We start from the raw sequence: 24,717 nt of genomic DNA, 5'->3' as shown, positions 1-24,717 counted from the left end.
CACCTCTAGCCAGGTGGTGAGCAGTCCTGTGGTTTATACAGTCCTCAGACCCCTCCCATTCTGGTCGTGCACACCCTCCCCACAGAGATAAAGGCACGCTGCACTCGCCCTGGTGCCACACAAGGTCACGTCTTGGTCCTTTGTGATGTGGAGCCCAGAATTCCGCTGGCGTGACAACGGAATGTTGCAACAGCAACACACAACCTCTGCCAGAATCCCCCAAAGCCAGGGTGGATACCATCCAGCTCCTTGTGGAAGTGTTCTGAAGACATTAATTGTCTGTCAGGACCAAACAGAAAAGTATCCAGGATTTCGGTGAGTCCTGTAAGAACATCAGGGTTTTTTAATAAATATTTGAGTGGTTTTTCCACTTCTGCTGGGTCCAGGGAGGCCAATGCTGAGAGGAGAGAAGTCTCTGTAAAGCCTTAGGTCCTTGGGAGTGGGAGCAGTGAGAGAGCTGACTAATGCCAGTCAGCTGCCATCCACCCATCGCAGCTCCCCTGCGCACACATTCCTTGCTGAGAGAGTTTTCCAGGCTGCTGCTTGGTCAGAACCACTCTCACTGAAGCTTTTCTTACAGAATCTTGGATTTAGAAGACCTCAGGTTTGTTTCCATGCTGCTGAGCACTGGCAATAACTCCAGGCATGCATGGTGCTGTCCCTGCACACTCTGCTGCAAAGCTCAGCAGCAAAGGGAGGGCACACCCCCCTCTCCTGCTCCAAACTGCTGCTCAACGGGTCAGCCAGAGCCTTCCATCACAGCACAAGCCTCATGTCCTGTTCTCCACCAGGAGATTTGTTTAAAAGCCAGATGTTTGCTCAGGGAACTCAACTGGAAATAACTTGCCTTTGACAAATCTCTTACCAGTGAAGGCTGCAAGCACCCACAAATAGTTTACACAAGTGCCTTGATCAATGACACACAGTTTCAGAAGCTTTCTCAAACCAGAGTCTCCGAACATTGTGTGACAGAGCCCATTTAAAGAAGGCAATAAGGATGTTTAAAAAAGAGCATGACTCCCCCCAAAAAACAACTAAAAAACCCCCAAACCAAAATCCAAAAAACCCAAGGAGTTTCCCTTTCATACCAAACGCTTATGAGGAATTAGAAAAAAATTATTTCTGTGCATGCTGGAACACAAATAAGAAGATAAAAGTGAAACCCCTGCTTTTGCCACTTGGATTTCATTTTGACCGAAGAATAACCTCTTTTTTCATGGTTAATACTGCTGGTCCCCCCTGTTCCTGTAAGCTGGGGAAAGGGAAAATATAGAAGAAACATGGGGCGTGGGGGGGAAATCACTGCTTGCTTTACTTTTGTGGCTGTACTGGGCTTGCTTTTCTTTTGGAGGTTGAAGCAAACACCATATTAAGTGAAATAATGGGATAACAATGGTGAGAAAACAGTAAGAAAGTCAGGACACTTTCCCCAGGACTTGCTTCTTCTCTGCTTGCGAGGCTGAAGCTGTGGAGGCACATCCCAAGGCAAACTAATTTGTATTTCTTACCCCAAAAGGCAGTGCAGGAGCAGGGATGAAGTATCTCCATCCGTTAAGCTACTCCTAGGGTTTGCCACCTGAACAGGACACACTGTTGATCAGCTCCAGGGGGGCCAAAAGGACTTCTGGGAGCAAGTTCTGATCCTCTCTAGGAGGCAAGGCCAAAACATTGCCAAACTAAGCTGGTTGGAATGGTCCCTGCCTCTGTGATTAAGTGGATTCATAAATATTCAATGTTTCTTGGCAGCTGGGAGTGCTTCACTTGTTCCAAGTATCTCAAGGGGGATGGGAAAGGCAGAATGAGCCTTAGTATTTCTGACACCCCGCAGAGACAATGAACCGGGGAAGGAGAGTGCTCGTCGTCTTGCAGCGAAACATTTCACGTGGGGTGATTTTAATAATTCAGCCCTCGACTGGTCTGTTTAAATGTTTGATGCCTGTGAGTTGAGCTTTAAGATCCAGCCTCCTCTGGATCTGAGGGGCTGGGCTCCAGGTGGGTGCTGTGTGCCTTCCCCAGTGGTGGATTGAAGGTGTTCCCACGGCACAGCCCGAGTCTGAGAGCAGGGATCTCTTCTTCCACTGCGTGAAATTCCAGTGCTCTCACACCAGGGAGGAAAATATCAGCTACCCCATTCTGGTTTGTGTTTGGAAGAGAAGGAAAATGTAGTAATAAGGAATAAAGATAAAAATGCTTGATTACATTCTGCTCATATTAGAGACAGTTGAGCACTTGGACCACAGAGGAAGGTGCTTTTTCTGGATTTCTGGACAAGCCCCAGGATATTAAGACCTCCTGCTCCCACACAGTGGAGTTGCTATGCTTGTATCTCCTCTGACTGACCAGATTTTGGCCATTCTCAGAGACAGGACACTCTGCCAAACATATTCTGAGTTTGCCCAGGTTGGAAGATGCCAACATTCAAGGAACCACAGCATTTCTGCTCTCCCAGCTGCTGGCATGTTACCACATTCAGAAACTCTCTGTCCCACAGCTAGAGTTTGCCATCAGCTTTGTTCATGAGAGACCCTTCACTTCCATGTGAGATCCTGATCTTGCAAGCCCTTATCCTAAATTATCCATGAAATGTGTGAGCATGAGTTATGCATGAGATGAATTATCCATGAACAGGGTTGGTCGCCTTCTCTCTTTGTCAACTCTGTAGGTTCCAGCCAGGTATCAAAGTAGAGTAGGCTGGGCTTTTCCCCCCCTCCAAGAATCTGAATTTTACACAGCAGTGTACAAAACCTGGGAAAGAGCTTAAATATTCAGTGGGTCGTGGTGGAAGAACACAGAAGGCTGTCTGAGAGTGCGCAGGGTCAGCCTTTCCCCAAAGACGCAGTTTCAGATCCTAAATCCAGTCAGTGGTTATTCATTCCTGCAAAGAGCTCCAAGAATGATGGAGACAATTTGTCTGTCTCTGACAACACACTCCCACACCCAGGCTGGTGGTGACTGTAGTCATCTATGAACTGGAGCTTGGGATTCAAGGCCCTTCTCCGCAACAAACACAGCAAAGTCTTAATTTTGGTGGATATCTATTGATTTTGATGTGAAAGTCTACGATGGAGTTGTGTTACTGATCTTGAGGTTACTTGTCAAAGTTGGTCAGTTTAGAGAAGGGAGAGGGAAGAGAGGATTCTGGAAATCTGATATTTTGGGGGGAGGGATGTTCTGTGGGGGGTTTTGAGGACTCCTGACCAGCTCTATCACCTACCACCTTGCTAACTGTGTGATTTATCCCCACACAAGGCCAGCAACAATGTCGGCACCAGCTCTCCAATGTGAAGCCAGGAGCCCCTCCTCATCACCGGAATGCACACCCTACCACACCTCCAGGGACATCAGATACATCTTCCTCAAAAGCTGCAGGAACATCCCTGCATTCCGCACCCTGGACGGTGCAGGCGCCAGCAATGTCTACCAAGGACCCACGTCCTGCCACCCCACGTTACAGCACTACCTCAGCACGGATGAAGACTCCTATTCCTCTCTTCCTCAGCACCTCCCCACCTTTGTCACCTTCTCCATGCGCCTGGAGAAGGAAGCCACGGATTTGAGACGCTCCCCTGGCTCCAAGAAAAGGCTGCCGGTGTTCCGCCAGCTGTGCGGAGAGGCCGTGGAGGAGCTGGAGGAGCTGCCCGGTGCCAAAGCACCCAGGGAGAACACGAAAGGCTGGAGGCTCACACAGGCAGCTGGGTGCTCCACCTGCAGCAAGGCATGAACTGACTCTGAGATACTGTCTGGAAAAATACAACATTAATGGTGTCCTTACATTACCAGGGGGTCAGTGGAGACGTGGTGTGAGCTCGGCTTCACTGACAGCCAAGGGCTGGGAAAACGGGATGGAAAGGGACAAAATTGTCTACTTGGGATATTCCTTCCACTCTTCTGGGTGCCATGGGAGACTGCCAGCCAAATACACTGGCAGCTTGTACCAGGATGGCCATCCAACTTTCACTGAGTCCCTCCAGTATGCTGGAAATAAAGGAAAACTTCCTTCCCCACATCCTAAAACCCAGTAACACCTCCTGGGCTGACACCCACAGCCCATTCACCGAGCATCCCCTCCAGCTGCTGAGCGGGAGGAAAATGTGTTGACTAAAGCACTGTGACAGAGCAAGTACCAAACGCTCTGTGGGAAAACAAAAACGTGAAAGGGAGAAGAAAGCAAAGGAAAGATCTCACATGAGAGTGCCTGGGAGGGAATTTGGGAGATTTTCAAGTCTAGAGATTGAAAAAATAGTGACAATTAGAAGAAATGCCCCACACACAAAAAAAAAAAAAGGTAATAAACAGGATTCAGGGGGGTTGGCACATGTATGATTCTTAGATGTGCTCCTGACAGAAACTGTTTACATCTGGAAGATCACAGCCCAGCCTGACAGGATCTCCTGAATGGGAATGTGAAACCAGGCTGAGCAGAAAAGAGTGAAAGACAGTGGAAAGGGCAATGGTTTGAAGCCCAAAGAGGGATAGGATGTTACTCAGAGGACTTCAAGGAAAACAGGACAATCAGAAAATAGGAGGAAAACCAGATGGGGGGAAAAAACCTTGGAGAATGTTGGAAACAAGTTCCTGTGAGGGGGAACTTGTTAGGGAGAAATGATGAGTGTGCTACTTGTTTGGGACCAAAGAGCAGAAGGCTGTGGGGTCTGCTGGGGAGGGAAAAAAGGGAAAAAAATTAAGAGTTTAAGTTAAAACTTACTGATTATCCTTTACCCGGGGACAGTAACAGTGGCAGAATCCCGCAGGGATTGATTGCAGGTACAAAAACCAGGCTGTAGGGTTTTCAAAGAGAAGTCTTGAGTGATTGTCAGAGGTTGCTCTTGCAGGGCCAAGAGCACGAGAGGATGCAATCCAACAGGCTCATCAAGGGCTGATGCCATGAGAAAGGTTTGAGGATGATGAGCTATTCGAAGGAGAAGAATAATTGCCAGAGAATAAATTCCCACTGGTTAAGTTTGGGTGTTAAGTGCTGAGACTGAGGGTGAAAAATCTCTGAGGAGCACAGTGAGAAACAGAGGGACATGGAGATACCACATAACCACCAGAACTATCTCCATACATAGGGAGAGGAATCAGACTATCAAGGATAGACCAAAGGATGGGGATGGGTTATGCTGATAAAAATAAAAGTTGTTTGGGGAAGAACTCTGCGAGGAGTTTGTAGGTCGTGCTGTAGACTGAGTTTAGATCCCCCCAGTCAGAAAGGGACTGAGTCATCATGGAGGCTTTAATTTTTGAGGCACAGATTGCAGAGCAAATGTTGCTTATTGCAGGCACCACTTATTCCTGAGCACGATAATAAACAGACTTTGTCTCCAAATGGTTACTGATCCAGGACGACACAAGGCTATTTTAGTAGTATTTCAGTGAATGTGAAGACATTACAGAAGAGGTTGACCTAGAAAATAAACACGGGTCCAGTGATCAGAAGTCGATGCCATTTAAATTAAATGGAAGGAGATATTAGAACAGGTCAGTAGCTGGGGCCATCCATGATGAATTAGCATATGAAATTACCAGCATGGCAACAAGGAATTTTACTGCCTCTAACAAACTGGGAGTGGAACCATATGCCTGGAGTTTACCAAACACAGCACCCACGCTCGAGGAAATGGGGCAGGAGCAGCCGTGACAGCTCAAGAGCCTTTGTTCTGACCTCGGGAGTTCGCTTCCGTTTCAAGCCAGTTCTGGAGGTGAGCAGAGAACTGAGCCCAGTGTAATCAGCTTTTATGGAGGACAGGTCATGTCGTGCTGGCTGGGCAAACACATCACCCAGCGGCCACAACCCACACCCAAGGCCACACTCTGCAAACAGGATCACACAGAGCCTGAAAAAACAGCCAAAATTTCCCCCACTGAGGAGCCCAGGAGCAAAACCACCTTGAGAGAGCTGGCGACAGGCGCTCAGGGTTGGTGCTCCTCTGATGCAAATGAGATTTCTCTGGTAGACCTTGAACTGATCTGAGGACATCAGTCCAAATCTAGGGACACTGTCTGGCACCTTCTTTGCAAAGGAACCAGTTCTTTCAGGCATGAGAAGCCTTGTACATCTAATCCATGTGGGCATCTGCATCTCTGCAGGAGATGGATTCAATGAGTACAAGTGAAGTTCCTCAAACAGTGGCCAAGGGACTCATCTCTTTGGCATTTCCATTGATGGATTTGGCATAGACAGACATATTGAATTTAGGAAGATTGCTGATTCCCCAAAGCTGAAAGGAATCTATTTCTCCTGTGGGAGAAATTAGGTGACCTTGAGGAACAGCAGTTGCATGAAATCTCCTGCAAAAGGAGCTTCTTTCTGCTCTAAGCTGGGAGCTCACACATTGGGAACGAGGGAGGGAGGGAAAGGCAGAGATGAACTTGCCTCTCAGGGGCTGATGATAAATCTCTGATGTAATGTGGCTCTGAAAAAGGCAAATTTGATAGCAGAAGGTGTCAGGGGAGATATTCCCTTTAGAGAAAGCCAACAGCTTCTGTTGTGGCACAAAGCCCCAAGGAGGCCTTGTTTGGAGTCCTGTTCCAACTCCAATCAATCATGTTCAATGGAGATTAACTGAAACCAGGACAGGTGGGAGAATGGGTGGGATGAAGATCCTTCCTTGTGGACCTGCAAGAGTTTGGCAAAAGGTAAACTTTGCAACTTTTGGCAAAAAGGGGATGGAGCTGCTGCCTGAACAAAGAGCCGAGAGAGGAGCATTTGAGGAGACAGGGAAAAGAGTTACTTGAAGTTGGCATCCGTAGAGATGGAGATAAAAAGCCCAAGGATATTCTTCAGTTGGAATTACAGGATCCTTCACCATGAAAAGAGCAAATCTGTGGGACACACTCCAAGCCAGAGGAGCAAGGGAGGAGGAGCTGAACAAGAGGATAGATTTGTTGAGGAAGGAGGGGATGTAGCTGTTATATCTCACTGAGGGGGATTTCAGGTTGATGAGGTTGATGACCAGGAGATCCTGAGCAGCACACAATCTGTCTACCCCTGAAACAGCCAGTTGCAAGATGCCTATTTTATGATAGTGCTGTCATGTTGGTGTGAATATTTGGGGGTGTGCCTACCAACTGCCTGGAAATTTGCTCTGGATTCTAGATTTTCTCTTCCTGAAAGGCAGGCCTGTTGCTGAGATCTTGAAAACTGGAAAAAAAAGAGACATCTCTTTCTTTCCCAACATCAAAACTCTACCAGCTGGCTGGCCTATCATTGCCTCTGCCAAAATCCTTCAGAACCCAGCACAAAGATAGTTTCATCCTCCCAGTCATAGCTTTTTTAGCCTCTGTTCTTCTCATGCAGGTCTTCATCTTTTCCCCTGCTTTTCCTCCCTTCCCAGTCATCAGCATGCAAAACCCTCTACCTCCTGCTATTCCCCAAATGCCTCCCAAACCCAAGGTCTCCACAGGTGCCTTATGCATGTGTGTGAAGAGCAATCAGTGCCTCACCTCCAATAATTGGAGTTGAGAGATGAATTTGATCTCTGCTGTTCTGCATGTGAGGAATGAGCCAGGGGGCTGAACTCTGCTGAATGTGACGTGCTTTGGAGTTTAGGAGGCTTTACAGCACAGCACAGGGATCAGGACATCCTCCAGGGACTGGTGTAGGACACAGGCACACACCTCTCCCTGCCTTGGTGGCTGCACCCTGTGCTCTGCTCCTGCCCTCAGAGGGACAATGTCTGCCCAGCTCCTTGTAAATTAAAACCACTGATTGCTCTAAAGCTGTTTTATTCCTCTGGCCTTTGGCAGTGATGGGAGTACAGTGAGGGACAGGTGGTTTAACCATTCCAGTGCACACACACGTGGCCATGAACAGCGAGGCCCCTGTGCCTCTGCAGAAAGCCACCCGGTTTCAAGAATGGGGCACTTGTGCAAGTCTCTGCTGCCTCACACCTACACGTGGGACTGTGGCTTTGCCTCTAAATGCTCCTTGAAGGGTGGCCTCGACCTGCAAACACATGAGGCAGAAATCTGAAGGTGCCTTCTCTCACAAGTGCCCGAGGAACCAGCGCTCCCAGGGGAAGGGAAATCACCTCCTCCCCATTCAGCGGCGTCCGCTGGTAAGCAGGCTGGATCCTGAGCAGGGCTGGCATCCAAACGGGGAGGGGAGGCCTATCCCCACAGGTGCCATCACATTTAGACGGGCGATGGTGTGTGCAAAAACATGTTCATCTGTGAATACCGGAGCAAATTACTGTCTTGTGATTATTTATATGAGGATGTGTTTGTGGATGAATTACCAACCAGCCTGGAGCAAAGAAACGGAGCAGTGACTCCACCTAACATGTCAGCAGGCAAACCAACAACCCACTTGGGATAATCATTAACAAATTAACTGATCACCCGGGTCTCCCGCTCCCTGTGGGGGATCTGTGTGCCTGGAAACCCAAAGCAGCAGATTTGCATTTGTGACGGAGGTGTGTGGGGACAACACTACCAGTGACTGCAGCCCGGGGCTGGCTGGGCAGAACTCAGCGCTGGGCAGGCCAGGACACCTCAAACTTGCCAAGTGCAGGCTGCAGATGAGAACAGAGCAGAATAAAGACCCAAAAATGAAAGAAAGGCAGGGAAAAGGCTGCTGGAGAGGCAGAGGGAGAAATTGTGAGATGAAATGAGAGAGTGGGGAAAAAAATTAACAGCTTTCTTTGTTCCTTTTCATTTACAGACAATATTATAGTTCTGCACAGAAGGACTAATTTAGCCCTCTGTACAGCCCCAGTGACCCTTCCTAATAGAAACCATTTAAATCTTTAAACAATTTACATGAAAATGTAACTTTGCTGTGAATATATTTCTTCCCCCTCCTGCTCCCATCACAAGTGCAATCCTTCAAATCTCTGACAGCTTCCATTATCTCTTAATGAAGTGAGAGCATCTTTCTTAGGAGGCACGCCGGCCCTGAGGTTAATCTCTGAAACGAGGTTCACAAATAAAAATCAGAGGAGGGAAGAGGAAAAAGGAAAGGCAAACACTTAAAAGAGCTCAAGTGGGTGGCTCCACCACCCAGAGACTCTAGATCCAGGAGGGCAGTGATCACATCCTCCTTGAGAGCGCGTGTGGGCTGATGGCTGACTCCATCCCTCCATCCCAGGGGAACCATTCCAGCTGCCGTTGGCTGCCCCACCTCATGGGGCCTGGGGTGGCTGGAACCTCCCGTGGGCCCAATCTCATGCCTGTGCCAGGACAAGTGAGGGGGTGATGCCAGGCAGTGCCTCTCCCAGAGGTCCAACTGCTGAGAGACAAGGGGAGCCCTGGGAGGTGCGAGGGACACCAAGGCCAGGCCAGAGAAAGCAGAGCCTGGAGGCTGTGGGGAGAGAGGCAGGAGAGAGAAGAACACAGAACAGCCTGTTAAAAATGTCATCCTGGGATGCCCAGGGCTGGGAGCACTTTCCCACACAACAGGCAGAGCTGTCCTTGTGGCACTAACCCACTTCTCCCAACACAGGCACCAGCAGAGCTCCCCAGCACAGCCTGCACCCTCAGCCACACCAGGGCTGTACCTGAAAGGCCCATGGAGGCACCAGGGTCACCATCAACCCCGGTCTCACCAGCTCTGGAGACACTGAGCCTGAAACAGGGGCTCAAGAGCACCTTCCAAAGCATGTGGGGTTCTGTGTACCCTTGTGGCACCTCGGCACACACATCAGGAGAAGCCACCTGCAGCTCACTGACAGGGACAGGCCGGGACGCAGGGACACCGGAACACCACGGAGGCACTTCAGGCTTTGCAGGAGCCACACACATCTCCAGCCCAAACATCAGCCACAAACCCCTCGCTGTATTTGCTCACTGGGAAACACACAACAGGCCCCTGGGGCTCCTGCAGGGCTGCAGGATTTTGTGGGAATCTGTCACAGGGGTATCTGTGTTGTAAGAAAGTTGCAAAGGCAAAGCAAAGGGTGCTTTGCCCTCCATCAGATGTTCCCTGCTCTTCCCCAGGCTGGAGGGCTGCTTGGCAGAAGGCTTTGTGGTGGTGTGGTGGAGGTTTAAGATAGGGGACACAAGGAAAAATAAATGTAAAGGGCTGGTAATAAGGAAAGAAAGGCTGAAAAACTAATGAGATCAGAGGAGACAGTATGGAAAAGGGGATAAGAAATCAGGAATGTCTCAGGGGAAAGCAGATTCACAGGAAGGGGGACTACTGAATTGAACAGAAGAGAGATGAAAGCAGAAAGCAACAGCAGAGAAAAATAAATAGTTATTTCCAGAAAAGCAATAAAGTTTGAAATATTCTGGGCTAGAAGGAAGAAAAGGAAAACAGAAACCCACCAAGAGTTAGCAATTCTGGCTCTTGAAGCTGCTTATGTGAAGAAAACAAAGAAAAGGAAAATACAAAGCACAAAAACAAGGAGCTGAGCAATGCAGGGAGCAATTCTTTCAGCAAGTTTGTTTCCTATTGTGTTCTCCACCGTGCTGGTGTGGGACAGCATCAAACCACAGCTCTGTATCTCTGAACAAAGCATCACCCCCAAGCTCAGCACAGGAACTGATACTCTGTGGCCTCAGCACCCTCCCCATCAATTTGCCTTCAGGCCACAGGATCAATGAGCCCCTGGCCATAACTGAAGAGTTTTTCAGGCCTGTCTACACACAAAACCACTTCCCTGCTGCCAAGTAAGCCCAAATTTGAAAATACTCGTACAGAAGTCTGTCATCCTGAGGAAAGAGAAAGCCTCTGAAGAGAAAGAGCAAAAGGCACCGGCCAGAGCTGCAGCTCAGCAGGTCTGTCCTAACCCAAACCCTCCAGCTGGGAAACCTGGGCAATGACAGATGTCCTTGCTGATAACTGCACGAGGCAGTTATCAATCAAGCCTAAGTAAAGGCAAATCAGTCCTCCTCTGTGCAGGGTAAGGCTCGTTGGCTGCCTGGTGTCGGGTGAGATGGAGCTCTGCCCTCCGGGATCAGCGGTGCCTGGCAGGTCACTCAGCTGCTCGTGATGTCCCACGGGCTGGAGCTGAGCCTGGGCTTTGCTGGGCCTGATCCACTGGCCCAGGGTTTGCTACTGCACACAAGCAAAGAGAGGGAGGACATGGATGGGACTGAAGCCTGGGGTCTCTCAGTGTATTCCCAGGACTCAGCATCACCTTGGAGTGGCTCTGGCTTAACCTCTCCCTGTCCCACGCAGGGCAGGGGGACATCAGCAGTGTTCCCTCACAAACTGGACACCTGTGACTTTCCTCCATCCCAGTCTGGGTTTCAGAGGGGCAACTTCCCTGCCAGGGGTAGGTAATCCATCATGGAGGGGATGGCATGGACCCCGTGCAGGAGGGACGAGCTGGTGGGTCCCAACCCATGCAGGGGGAGAGGAGGAGCAGGGAGAGGGAGCTGTAAGGGGCAAGTCAGCCTCTTCTGCTGCTGCTATCCCAGCTCCCCACAAAGCTCCTTTCCTCCTGGCACGGAGAGGCACGAACAGCTCTCGTTCAGTGAAGAGGGGTTTGGAGGGTGAGTGGGATGGAGGATAACAGCTGCATGTCAGGCCTGAGCACCGACAGCCCTGCAGGCAGCTCCAAACAGGGCTTTTAGCCAGTTCCCTTCCTCTCACCTTCCCCTCTCCTGCCTCTGCACGGTGAGCAGGAGCAAGTTAACCCCCTAACCTTTAATCAAGGGCTCGTGTACATGGAAAAGGATTGATGGAGCTTGTCTCCCTCATGGCCTCACACCACAGCTCCGATTACACCAGTAACTCCCCAAGCCGAGTGCCTGGGCTGGTATCAGCAGCCAAGGAATAATGGCCCTGGAAACTGCATTACAGAGCAATTGCTGGGAAGCAGCGGGATGCAGAAATGGGCATTTCCATCCCAAGGTGCTCTGGGAAAACCAGGGACCTGCTGACAGGAGGAGATGGAGGGTCCTCGCTCTCCACACACAGGCACACATGCTGGGTGTGAACTCCACTTCTCCAGATGACTTTGATCAAGTTACAGCCTGTCCAGGTCTGATGAACCAAATGCATCCCAGGGAGTGAATGGTCTTGGGGAAATCCCACTATCCATGACCAGGTGAGCCACTAAACTAAATGGGCTGCAGAACCTGCACCCAGGTGTCCCACGCCAGCATCATTTGGGAGACCTTGGACATTTTTCCCTTTGTTTTGAGTACTGAGGAGTCTTCAACCAGAAGAGAGATCTCTCATCCCTGGATCAGAGCCTGGTGAATGCAGCAGGACATGAGATTCACGGGGCTGTGTGTGGAGACAGGGGAATCATGAACAAGCAGACCTGCAGGCTTGGAGACAGCATCACTTCAACCCAGGGAAGCTGAATTATTAACAGCCTGGATTAACAATCCCAGAGATGGAACATCTCCACCAGGAGATACTGAAGGACTCTACCTGCAACTGGAGGAAGCTCTTTAGTCAGGTCTTCACGCATTACATGGAAGAGAATGGGTCAGATCCGGGCTGTGAATGAGGATGGGCCGGTCCATGGGTGCCAGGATTATGGATTCACTGGCTGTCTTGGGGCACAGGACTTTTTGTTCCTTCTGGTTTAAGCCAGGAATGTCACCCCACAGGTGATACCTCCCTGCAAAAAGCTTTGCTTTGGTAAACTTTTAAAAGCTGGGAAAAAACCCCACGTGATCTGAAAATCACCAGTCAGCAGCACCTCACGGGATCAGGAGCTTCCCTGAGGCTGAGCAGTGGGTTAGAAGGGGGATGGAGGGTGGAAGGGGTGACACAGACAGTGTAGGGACAGGTTCAGAGCCGAGCCAGGGCTGGGGGGCTCCAGGAGGAGGAGGGATGGCTGGGAGAAAATCCTGGGAGTGCTTGTGAAAACCAGCCACCTCGGCCAAAGCAGGCAGGACTTGCCAAGGAGCCAAGGCTGCACGGAGTATCCCGCTGCTCAGCCTATTGCTGCAGCTCCTGGCGTGGTACCATCCCTCCTTGTAGCTCCACGGGGTGGGAAAAGCCTGCCAACAACCAGCAACTCCAGTGGTGGGGTTGGTACCACCTTCCCCTGAGTGCAGGAGCTGCCTCTCCCGAGTGGGTGTGAGGCGTGACCTGCTCTCCAGAGAGAGAGCTCTGCTCTCCATGGAGGAAAACTCGTCCTCCTGAATCCAGGTCCACGAGCGGCCGGGAAGTGGGATGCTACTGACACCCAGTGGCTCCGTGCATCCTGCAGACAGGGACTGGATCCTGGTTTGGTGGAGGAGCCGTGGCCATGCTCTCCCCATGGCCTTTTGGGGGGACCTGTCTCTTCGGGGACTCGTCTGTGGAGGGAGGGGTTGGAGCCCCATGGTCACCACGTGCTCATGGCACGGCCAACAGTGACATCCCTGGCAAATGGGACACAGGGGACAAGCAGGAACACCCCAGAGGGTGGTGGATCCATGTTCAGCCCAACAGTGTCTGCCTCATATGGCGAGACACTGTGGGAGATGTTCTCACCCACAGCACAGCACATCCACCTCTGCAAATGGCTACACTATTTTATTCTAAAAGCTAATAAATAAGTGCCCTAAATTGCCACAGAAATGCTGGAGAGTGGAAGAAGGGGAGAGGCTGGGGTTAGTTTCCTCTGAGATGATGTGGTTTCTGCTCTCCAGATGCCCCTGCCAGCTCTGATGGTCAGCTCTGGCCTCTGCAGCCCATAAATACTGCAGGGATGGAGGCTGGGATTTTGGGATGGAGCTCCATAGGCCAGCTGTCCGTGCGAGTGTTCCTGTGATGCCTCCCCTCACAAACATTTTGACTCCAGGCAAAGAAGCAGGTTAGAACTGGAAGTGGATTTAACTAAATCAGAAAACCCCGTTCACATTCCAGAACAAGACCATCTACACACAGGGAATTATTTAAAAGCAGCAACGGAGCTTTCCAATCCACTCCACATGTCATTTCAGCTCCAAAACCAAGCAAGCAAGCAAACAGCACAGAAAAATAACAACAAACTGCCTGCATTTGGCACCCCACAGTGCACAACCAGACAAGATACAGCCTCTGACCTGATGAACAGCAGCAGATAAGATGGACACAGAACAGAACAAAAAAGAGTGCAGGAGCAACACTTCACAGCTGAGAAAAACACATTTTCCTATGGGCCTTCACACTGACAAGCTCTTTTTTCTGCTACAGAGAGCACCCGGAGGCTGCTGAAACAGAAATGCATTTTTAATTATTTGTTATTATCAATTGCTTTGCAGATAGAAGCTGCTGATAATAGAAATCCATTGGAGCGAGCTGAGGAGAGCAACAGCTCCTTGGACTGTGTGAGCAGGGACACGACTGTATAAAGGCACAACTTACCCAAGGAAGATTATCCCAGAGTCTCAGAGTGGACCAGCCATCATCCCCGTGGGATCAGAGGAAGAAAGGATGCTTCCTCTGCAAGTGTATAAATCAAATTGTGGGTGGAGAAAAAGAAACAGAAGCACTAAATGAAAATCACCGTGGCCAAAGCACATGGTGCACAGATTTTGTGCACGGCGCACAGATTTTGTTTGTATTCCTCCAGAGAGGGCTGGTGATCAGGAAACACTGGTTGGAGATAAGGCACCAAATCTGGGCTACAAATAGGGACAGAAGGGAGAGTCTGGAAGTTCATCTCTGCATCCTCTTTCCAGGCCTTCATCGCCTCCTCTTATGAAGCAAAGCAGGGACAGGGAAGGCACCGTGTGCCATGATCTGGGGGATGACACTGGGGTGTCCAAGGAGTGCAAGGGAATGCAGTGACTGAATTAATGCACCATCTCTCATCCTAAATGAGCCTCCTTGGCATCCAGTCACACGCCCAGGGATCCAGCTCTGGAAACAAACGGGCTGATTAGCATCGACTGTGTTGCCATTACCCTGGGCAGAGACAGCTGATCGATGGCCACTCAATAAGGCACAGGCGGGTGTCAGTCACTCCAGGGGAGCCTCCTGCCCCCTCCACGGGGACCTGAATGGAGAACAAAAGCAAGTGTACGTCCACTTTCATCCCCCAGACTGGACTGCTCATGTGGCAGCAGCAGGAACCTGATCAGAGCAGTTGTCTTCAAGGCAGGACTTGGCTGCCCCTTGGCAGAAGGTGGTTTTCTTCAGGGCCCAAGAAGGTGCATCTCCCCACCCACAGCACTCTGACAGTGCCCTGTGAGGAGGAGAAATCCTCTCTGCTCCCAGCTGTTATCATATCCCCTGCATGCTTCCCTACCCTCGCTCAGTAAACATCTTACACCCAAAGGATTAAAACACAAAGATCCTGGGCTGACCTTCCAGCTGGCCCTGTCTACCTTCTGCAGTCTCCAGCTCCATGTGTTAACAAACAGCTCTGCCCCGTCTTCCCACTCTTCCCAACTTGACATTTCTTCAATAGCCTTATTTTCTTCCGTTTGTTTTGTTCCCTGCATGTGCACCAAAACTCCTTGCTCCTGCTTCTTCTGCACAAATTGGTTTTCCCTTATACATTGTCTAGAGAGCAGTGAAGGAGGAGTGGAAGAATCACAGCCCCTTTCTCATCTTAGATCACACATTTTCCCTCTCTCCAAGCACACATTCAGAGCTGGGAACAAAACAGCAGCGGTGGCTGATTCCCATCGTGGCTGAGGATCATTTCAAGGCTGTGGTGTGAAAGGACTCTCCTGCCTCAGAGATGAAATGTGCTGTGGAGCAGAGGGAGAAGCGGCAATGAATAAGCAAGTGGTGCTGAGCAGGAGTGCTCAGTCCCCCACCCTCTGCTCCCACTTCTCTGCCTGCAGGCAGAGATGAGTGTCTGGGGGCAAAGCAAGGAGGTTCACAAACCAGCCGTGGCAGCAAGATGGGAGACTGAAGATCCTGAAGATACCTGGCTGGCTGCAGTGGCTCTGGGATGGTGCTCTCCCTATGAGACCTTTTGCATCCACACGTGGGTCCTGGGCTCTCCTTATGGGAAAACTCAAGATCAGCTTCACACCCCAGTGCGGACACAACCAAAACCTCCGCGCTGCTCTAAGTGATTACAAAGGCCTTATTTTCTTCCTTCAGCCCAGCTCCCACCCAGCACAGGGACTGTCCCTTCGTGGGTCCATGCAGCTCTTGGAGCCAGGGTGACAGGGCTGTCCTGTGAGGATTTGGACATCTGAAGGGCAGGAGCAGCCGTGGGGCTGGCACAGGGCACAGGGGACGGCAGTGCTGCAGTCTGGCCAAGGGGTGATGAAATCATGAATAACTTCAGCCAGGTTGTTATCTGCCAGGATGAGGTAGAATCTCCTTGCCAGTTAGAGATGACAGAAAACATCATTCACGGCCATTCCTGTGTGAGAGGAATCCAGAAGTACAGCAAAAACCAGGCCACCCCTTGTAGACGTGAACTTCTGACCCAGAAGAGGTTTTCTCAGGGGAAGCTGCAAACTCTCCAAAATGCTCTTTTCCCTGCGCTGTGCAGCTCCAGCCCCTTTGCTGCCCTGCTTGGCTCCAACGAGCTGTCATCCATCCAGGATGGGTGTCTCCAGCCAGCTGGGAGCTGTGCTGCCCTGGCATCCCACTCACCCCGGGCTGTGCTGCCCGAGTGCCGTGTGCCCCGCCCGCAGGTGGGCACAAAGCCTGGGGGCTCCAAGGGAAGTCCCTGGCTGTGGGGGTGGACTCAGGAACACGAATCACCACAGAGAGCTGGCCCTGCCTGGTGTGTTGCCCTGGCCAGGTGCCACCACTCCAAGGGAGGCACCACCGTCCTGCCCGATCCAAAGGGATGCACAGGAGTGTCCTGACAGTGGGAGAGGATCTGTTGGTGGCATTCAGACTGCTTCAGCTCATGCTCTGGCATGGATCCAGCTGCCGAGAGGGCTGGGATATTGGCTCCTGTCAGATGAGCTTGTAGCTGGCCTTTCAACAACATGTGAGACACCGGTTTTCAGGCATCTGTGCAATTCATTACTCTCCAAATGAACACAATATGCATCACACCCCGGGGCAACCTGTGCACCAGTAAATCCCCACCTCGCCTCCAGAAAGCTGGAAACACCAGCAAGGTGCCAGTATCCAGTACTGAGCCTGGATTGTTCCAGGGTCACAGTGCTGGGCGGGCAGTGCAGTGGCACATGAAGGTGGATGGGAACGTGGGAGCTGCCTGTGCTGGGAGCGGAGCTGCAGGAGGGATGTGTGGTAGTTGGCAGGACTGCTGAGCACCACAGATTTTGGGCTGTGCTCTAGAGCCCAGCCCATAACTTACAGTGCTGGCAGCACACTGGACAAGGTGTTCCCTGCTGAAGCGAGAGGGGCTGTGCAATGCACGGGGCTTACCCTGCTCTCCTGATCAGGGTGTGCAGGGATGGGGCCTGTTCTGAGCCTGGGTGGCTGCCAGGGCTCCTCACACAGACTCAACTACTTTGATGGGGCAAAGAGTTTGCACCTCTGTTGTTCCAAAAGCCCTGGGAGAGCAGTTCCCTTTGCTGCGTGGGCACGAGAAGAGCCTCCCTTGAAGAGGGAATAACCCCCAGGCACAGGCAGTCAGCACCATGGCACAGTCTCTCTGATGCTGAAAAGAGGAAGGGAAAATGGGGAAGCTTCTGCAGACATCACAGGAGCCAAATATCCAAGATCCCACTATCAGTTGTGTAGCTAAAGCGACAAAAAAACCCCCTTGTGTAAACTTGTGTTTGATTTAGACAAAATTCCCCCTTGGGGTTGCTTGGCCAGGAGCATCTCCTGGCTGAGCTCTCATTCCATGTCTGGGTCAGGCTGTCCCAGTGCCCAGGGCCAGCTCCATCCCCTCTGTGCCATCAGCCTCCCCCGGTGAAGCCGCAGCCACCCGGAATCCGGCGCCGCCGCTTCATCCGACACGGCGAGTGCGTTTAATGAATGAATTAATTTTGCTCTCAACCGGGTGCGACGCGCATTCAAAGGACAGAAAATAAACGTTTCCCTTCCCTAATTTATCGCGTCCCTTTTGATTTGTCACACACACAGCAGCGTGTGCTCGGCCTCTCCCTATCTCCCCCACCCACCGGGCCCTGGATATTCCATCACTGCAGAGACAAACAACCTCCCAGCAGCAGCTGATATTGCTGTGCTGTGTTCCCTTCCATCCATATCCGCCGGCTCTGGCACCGCACGGTACCACATGTTGCTCAGGAGCCCAGAACTGATATTGCATCCCTCCTGGGGGTCATCACAGCCAAAGACAGCCACCTCCCTCCTCTGTCAGCAGGGCCTTTTTTAAAGTTTCCATCTGAGATGTATTTATGCCTGTTTTCCCCCCATGCCAATTTTATATTTAAGCGTCTGTATCCTTCTCCCTGCACGGTGCCATTCAGTGTGATATACACAGAGGGAGTGATCCTGTGCCCACTCAACTTCTGTTTTGCTGAGCTTAACAAGCCAAGAGTCTCCACTGCAAAACAAGCTCCTCATTCCTCAGGCCAGCCCTTTTTCCTGCCCTTCTAGTTTTTGGATGGATGCCACAAAAATAGCGATCATACTGTGAAAACCCTTAACAAACTACTCTGAAGTGACCACACTGCCCCCAAGCCTTTCCTCTTTTACAGGAGTGGAGACTGTAACTATATCCAAACCTTGGTTATAACTGGGGAGGGTGGTGTTTGCTTCTGATGTTTTCCTGATGTTTGGGGACCACTAGGACCAAATCTGAGATCTCAGCTGTGCACCTCCTCACTTCTCCACCTCCTAGTTTGCTCCCTCCACATTTGGGAGTCTTCATTCCCTTTCCCAGTGATTCTGTGACTTCTTTTCCCTGAATCCTTCAGTAAATGTCTCCTGCCCTGCTCAGTTGGGTTCATGGTTGGGTTGGCCACTGTGCACATCTCACCACTCTCCCATGAGCCCAGGTCCCCTGTGACCTTCTAGAGCCCTTTCCTAACAGGCAGGAGAGCCAAGCTCTAAATCCTGCACATTTTCAGGCAAACCACTTAATTTCCTCACACAGCTGACAGAGCTTCCCAGGACTGAGCAGAGTTTCAGCCCCAGAATTAGCATTTCCAATCCCTCTCCTAATGAGAGGCCACAGGCAGCCTGCTGGAACAATCTCTCACTAAACTGCCCCAAACACAAAGCTGCTCTGGAAAGCAAGAAGCTCTTTAAGGAGGAGTAATTGTTAAGATTTGCAAAATCCATTTTTTCCCCCATCATCTGTGCAAATCCATTTTAGAATTTGTAAATTTGTTCTAGGATTAGATTAATAGGTTTCATGATTTATAAACCTTTTCTTCTCTCTCACCCTCCCCTTGACTTTAAGAAGCAATTGCAGACTTTAGCTCAGTCCAGGGTTTAGAAATAATTTCTCAGCCACTGCTGTTATTCTGGTATACTAGAGGGGGAGGTTTCTCACCTAGAACATCAGGATGTCCCAGTGCCAAACCCTCCTTACAAACAGGATGTTTGATGGTGACATGTGTTAGCACCAGGCTGGTGCCTCCTGGGAAGCACAGCTGGAACCAAAAGCAAACAAAGGCCAGCAAAGGAAGTCAAGGCCTTGCTTTGAATCACCTGAAAACAGCATAACAGCACCATCAGCCCAGACTACCCATCTCTAAAGCTGACTGCCTGGGAAGACACCAGAATATCTCACAAACTCCAACAGTTTGCTGGAGACAATTTGCTCAGGGACATCCTGGGCCAGTGATGGGGAGTTCGTATTCATTAGACCTTGAGGGATTTGTCCTCTATGCCCATGACCCTGCTGTGCCCTGAGAAAAACCCTCTTCTCTTGCTTACAGAGGAGCCCAGAACAACAGCCCTCCTCACACACACATCTGAGCTTAGTGCCAACAGCCCAGGCTGCCTGAGCATCCCTCACTGCCCAACGTCCCTCGGTGCCCTCAGACATCCCAGCGGGATCAAACGAACCACTGAGACATGAAAGCCACAGCAAATCTTAACTCACCCTGGGACCTGTACCCAGCAGGCCCGTGGAAGCAAATAATTTATCAGACTCCAATAAAAGGTCCCACTGAGTAGCCCCAAAGACACTGCCTCAGCTCCACTTTGCTCAGTGTCCGCATCATTCCCAGCCTGGGTTGATGTATTCTTAATTAGCATCTTAATGTGAGGAGCATATGCAATGAAGCATGAAAAGAAAATCCCCATCATTTAAATTCATTAACAGTCATTGAAAGTCTTCAATGCAGAGGTGGAATTATCTCTGAACTCCTTCTGAGAGACCAGCTGTGCTCACTAAACTGTGGTGGATGTCGCTGCGCCCGTTTATTTATTCAGCTGCCTCCAGGGGGTTTGTCCCCCTGGATTTGCCCCTCTGGATTATTACAGGTTGCAGCCACTGGATCACCTGGGTGGCACATACAGGTGTAACCACAGCAGTCACCCCAGGCCTGGATGCAGAAGGCTCATTGACAGGTTGGTCATGGAAACTTTTCCAGTGCGTCCCCGCTGAGGATGTTTAGTCGTGTTTACCACATGGATTACTCTGTCTCCTGTGTTTGCTCTTCTTCTTATCCTTGCACCAGGGAATACCTCCAGCAGCTCCCATGTCTAGTCTCTCTCCCGTGGCTGTCAGGGTTGTAGGGAAGTGGGTGCAGTGTTAATAAGGTGGGATTTGCCACTGCCCCAGCAGCCATCAGGCTCCCACACATCCCACACGGGGAATCCCCAAACAGCCCCTGAACTGAGGCCACGGGAGACACTGGGCTGGGCTCAGGGTCCTCCTGCCTCCTGAGGAGCTGCTCAGGGGGGAGTAGGAGGGGAAAAGCTTGTGCCAGCAAGACTTGTCCTGCTGAGCACCCCCTGCCTTCCTGTGCTGTTTGTGTGCCCTCGGTGTTTTGCTGAAGGCAAATTGCCAGAACCAAAGAGGCAAAGAAATCAGAATAAGCTGCTCCACAGCAAATTACAGTGAAGGTCTCATTTACAGAGAAAACCTAATTTAATGCAAAACAGGCTTATAGCTTGGTGCAAACCAGTCTGTTTTAAGGTATTTGAAGCTTCTTGGATTTCTTTCACTCAATTAAGGATTGGTTTTATAAGCCAACCCCAAATTTACCATTAAAAAAGAATAAAACATCCTCCCAGAAGTTTGAGCAAGTGCAAATGAACTGGATCCAGATCCTATTTGCACTCAGTTCATGCTGCTTTACAAGTTCCTGAGGAGGAACTATCTATGGGAGGAGACAGCAACCAACCTGACAAATCCAGAAAGCCCACAGAAATGTCAGATTGTCCACAGGTATTTATTCTTGGAGGTCTGTCTTCACATGCAGGTCAGAATCTGTACTGGGTTTGCATGGCAAGGTTTTGGCAGTCGGGGGGGGGGCAGCTACAGAGGTGGCTCCTGTGAGAAGCTGCCAGAAGCTTCCAGCTATTCCTTATCTCGATCCACGAGGATTTCCTTATATTTTCACTCCTGTCCAGCTGAGGAGGGCAGTGATAGAGCAGCTTTGGGGGGCACCTGGCACCCAGCCAGGGTCAGCCCACCACACAGTCCAATCATCTTTCTAGTGACAGAGCTGCAGGAGGAATGACAGGAGTGTTTGAAGGATGCAGTGATCTGAGGTTCTTTCAGACATCTTTAATAAATGATAGAAAAGGCTTTTTTTTTCCCCTCTATGCTGGAAGATTTTCACATTGGGTTTCAAAGAGATCTTTTATTCCCAGAATGGGAAAATAAAACCATTTCCATTCAAAACACTACTCTAAGATTACATTTGCCTCAACCTAATTTTTAAAATACTTTCGAAAGAGAGGAAAATGAGTTTAAAACAAACAGAAATCTGTTTTATTCTGGATTATCCTGACTCTTCCATTTCATCTCAAAGGCTTTGAGAAGGTGGAGAGGGCTCACGTGCATGAGCTCCCTTATGGCACGAAAAAATGCTGGAAAACTTTCTATTTTGGGCCGCTCCGAAAAAGAAATCTCATTTTGCTTTTTTTTTTTTCTTTCCTGGTTAGGCAGGAAAATGAAAAAGCAATTATTCATGCAGTTCTCATTAACCATCCATCTCCAAGCTGTTTATAAGTGATTAGTCAGTCCCAGACTCACGTCCCAGACAGGAGCAGTGTGTGTTTATTGAGGTGTCAGGGGAAGGTGTTGAAGGTGGTTCTAAGCTGGGGCTGAGGAGAATCAGCTGAAGCCTCTCGCTATTGATCAGCGATTTAAGCAGCCCCGATTCATTACAGCATCTCTTGCTGGTGTGCTAATGAGCACTTAGGAACAGACCTGTAATCCAAAGCTGAGTTCTTAAACAGCAAACCTGGGCCCAGCTCTGAACTCCTGAGGAATTTTAGTGTGACCGTGCCAGGATCCCGCGCCAGGGGTTGCTCCCGGAGACCAGGCAATTTTTCTCCAGGCCTCCTTGGAGAAAGCTGGGGAGTATTTTTCATCCAGGACCGTATCCAATTGACTTCCCGGGGATGGAGCCATTCTGCTATTTCCCTTTGAGGTGACTTTGGTAAAATTACCTGGCAGCCCTCAGTGCTGATTGCGTGGCCCTGACCCGGGAGCAAGTGTATGAAAGGACCAGATTCAGATGCTGCTCAATAAAAACGGGAGGATTTACTCCAGCAAATAACTCAGCCCAGCAATTGTGTTCTCTCTCTGACTCTCTTGCCCTCCTTCTTTTCTTCCTTCTAATAAAATAAATAAATGACAAGGACTGAATTCTGCAGTAGGAAATTTCTCAACCTAGGCCTCCTCCCAGGATAATCTATTATCTTCACAAATTACTGCAGACAGTTCTTTATTGTTTAAAACCTTTTATCCAAATAAATGCATAAACCTTTCGAAAGTGAAAAAGGAGGGGGGGGGGAGATGAAGGGAACCAGCATTTTAAATGAAAATTTTCTTCCTTCATTGACTATTGTATGCTAAAAAAAAATGAAAATAAGACTGAAAAATAGAAAAATGACTGGAAGAAGAGGAAAGGAATGAGCCCGGGGGAACAGAAATTGGTGATCCGCAATGGATTTCATTAAAGTCTTCCCCCTTTAAATATTACAAGTGTTTGTTCTCTGCAGCCTGATAAATATCTAGCTGTGTTGAGATTGAAAATTGATAAGCCATGCAACATCAATCTCCTTCAGATTCGCAGCCTCCCTGCAAACTCATCACTTTGGGACAGCCCCAGTTTAATTAGCTGGTGGGGTAATGCCATGTTGGGCAGCTACCTAACAGCCTGGAAGCACTTCCAGTGTTCTGCTACATTAGGCCCCTTTGGGCAGATATTTCTCATACATCCAAACACAGAGAGGGATGTGAGAGGAGCAGCCTCTTCCCCCGTCCTTCCCGAGGCACTGCGTGATTCTCGTTCTAGCATTCCGTGCCTGGTGGTGGGTGGGATGTGGCTGGGAGACAGGTGGGAAGAAGGATGCTCAGACAGGGGTTTAGGAAGAGGAAGGGCAGGAGGAATTTGTCTCAGTTTGAGGGCAGACACCCAGTTTTCTGGTGTGGTGTGGTGATTTTTTTGCAGCGCTGCTTTCTGCCTCTGAGGGCACGGGAGGAGCACGGCGCTGCCACCCGACCCGACCACTCAACCCCCCCAGCTCAGACAGGCAGCTGTGCAGTGAGCAAGACCAGAACATGAGCTTCAAGACTTTGCTCTTCCACCACTGAGTTAAGTTTTAATGCCCCACCGCCCCCAGGCCCCCCGTTGTACTCACTCAAGGGTGAGGGCACCAAGGGGGAGAGGGGTTATCAGTGTGGGGAGATCTGTCAGCTCAGCACAGACCTGACTGCTCCTTTTTGGGGAGCTGGCTAAAGGAACCTCTTCAAAGCAATCCAGTGGGAGCTGAACTCTGTGTGCCCCCTTGGAGACTGTCCTGGAGACATTCCTTGAAAAGTAGTCCAAGCACTGTTGCCAAACCAACCCTGAGTCCTTGACCTGACTGATGAAGCCTTTGCATCACATCTTCGAGCACGCTGAGGACCAACTCTGCCCAGTTCAGGCATCCCAACTACTGCTGTGGCAACTCAGGGCACCCAGTTTCTCCTCTGCTTCCTCATCCTCCATCTCCTCCTTCTCTTCTCCCAGACCCAGTGGCCTGTGCCCCAGCACTAGTCTGTTCCTCCCCAGCCACAGCAAGTTGGGAATGGGGCCATCCCTGTTCCACCCGGTGTGAGGGAGGCCAGCACGGCTCTGGAGCAGGAGGAAACGACTCAGAGCCGTGCACAATGAAGATGTTGCCCAGGAGAGCAACTCCTCTTGTCAGCCCTGGTGACTCTTTATCAGGGAAACCTCATTCCCTCTAACAAAGCACAGCTAATGTTCTGTTTATTACCTTTGCTGCTGCATTTGGACTGTCAGGAGATGAAGAAATATCCCCAGAATTAACAGCAACATAACAGAGGAAGAAGAGCTGGGGGAGAGGTTAAGGCAAGTGCTGTTATCTAAGAAATAGGCTCATAAACCCTCTTCACTGAAAAGGGTTTGTGCTTAAATGGCAGCACCCCTCTGTACCCGAGAGGGGAACTGTGGCTGCTCCTCCCTGGCACCAGGGGAGAGCCAGGCTACTGCCCTGATCACTGTTGCCTTCATGGATTTTAATGTCCAGACCACAAAGATATGTCCAGTCCCATGAAGAGTGTTCCCAGAAAGAGTTAACATTAAGTCCTTGAAGGCTTGAGGAGTCTTTGTGTACCTACAGTGCTTAACAGGACAAGCTGTTCTTCAGGTCAGTGCTTTCAGGGTCACCGGGAGAAGAGGAAATTCGTGAGCACCCAGAGCCAGACTGTAATCTCAGCCAGAGACATTAAAGACTGGACAGCAGGGAGCTGAATCTGTGAGCTGAGGGAGATGTCACCCAACCCAGAAGGCACCTAAATGCAGGGGACACACTGGGGGAAAGCAGGAAGGGTCCAAATCAAGACC

At 50.3% G+C, this 24,717-nt stretch overlaps 1 protein-coding gene across 2 annotated transcripts; it reads left to right on the top strand.

The window, feature by feature from the left end:
* Positions 1-145: 145 nt before the first annotated feature.
* LOC108640388 lies at positions 146-3,856 on the top strand. Of its 2 annotated transcripts, none has more exons than XM_018076607.2 (2): positions 146-324; positions 3,250-3,856. In XM_018076607.2, the coding sequence occupies exon 2, from the start codon at positions 3,260-3,262 to the stop codon at positions 3,719-3,721; it is 462 nt and encodes a 153-aa protein (XP_017932096.1). In that variant the 5' UTR covers positions 146-324; positions 3,250-3,259; the 3' UTR covers positions 3,722-3,856. The 2 variants fall into 2 exon arrangements, with proteins under 2 accessions (XP_017932096.1, XP_017932095.1); XM_018076606.1 differs by having other exon boundaries at positions 159-315; positions 3,250-3,827.
* The last annotated feature ends 20,861 nt before the right edge of the window (positions 3,857-24,717 follow it).

This window comes from Manacus vitellinus, unplaced genomic scaffold (assembly GCF_001715985.3).
Source record: "Manacus vitellinus isolate BGI_N305 unplaced genomic scaffold, ASM171598v3 scaffold_32_pilon, whole genome shotgun sequence".
NCBI classification, from domain to species: domain Eukaryota; kingdom Metazoa; phylum Chordata; class Aves; order Passeriformes; family Pipridae; genus Manacus; species Manacus vitellinus.
Note: the sequence above shows the minus strand (reverse complement) of the source record. Positions and strands in the feature narration are given on the sequence as shown.

Excerpts from the sequence above, each read along its gene's own strand:
- LOC108640388 (XM_018076606.1), top strand. The coding sequence starts at position 182 with ATGTTGCAACAGCAACACACAACCTCTGCCAGAATCCCCCAAAGCCAG. Across the intron at positions 316-3,249 it reads GAAAAGTATCCAGGATTTCG|GCCAGCAACAATGTCGGCAC; the intron begins GTGAGTCCTGTA and ends TCCCCACACAAG.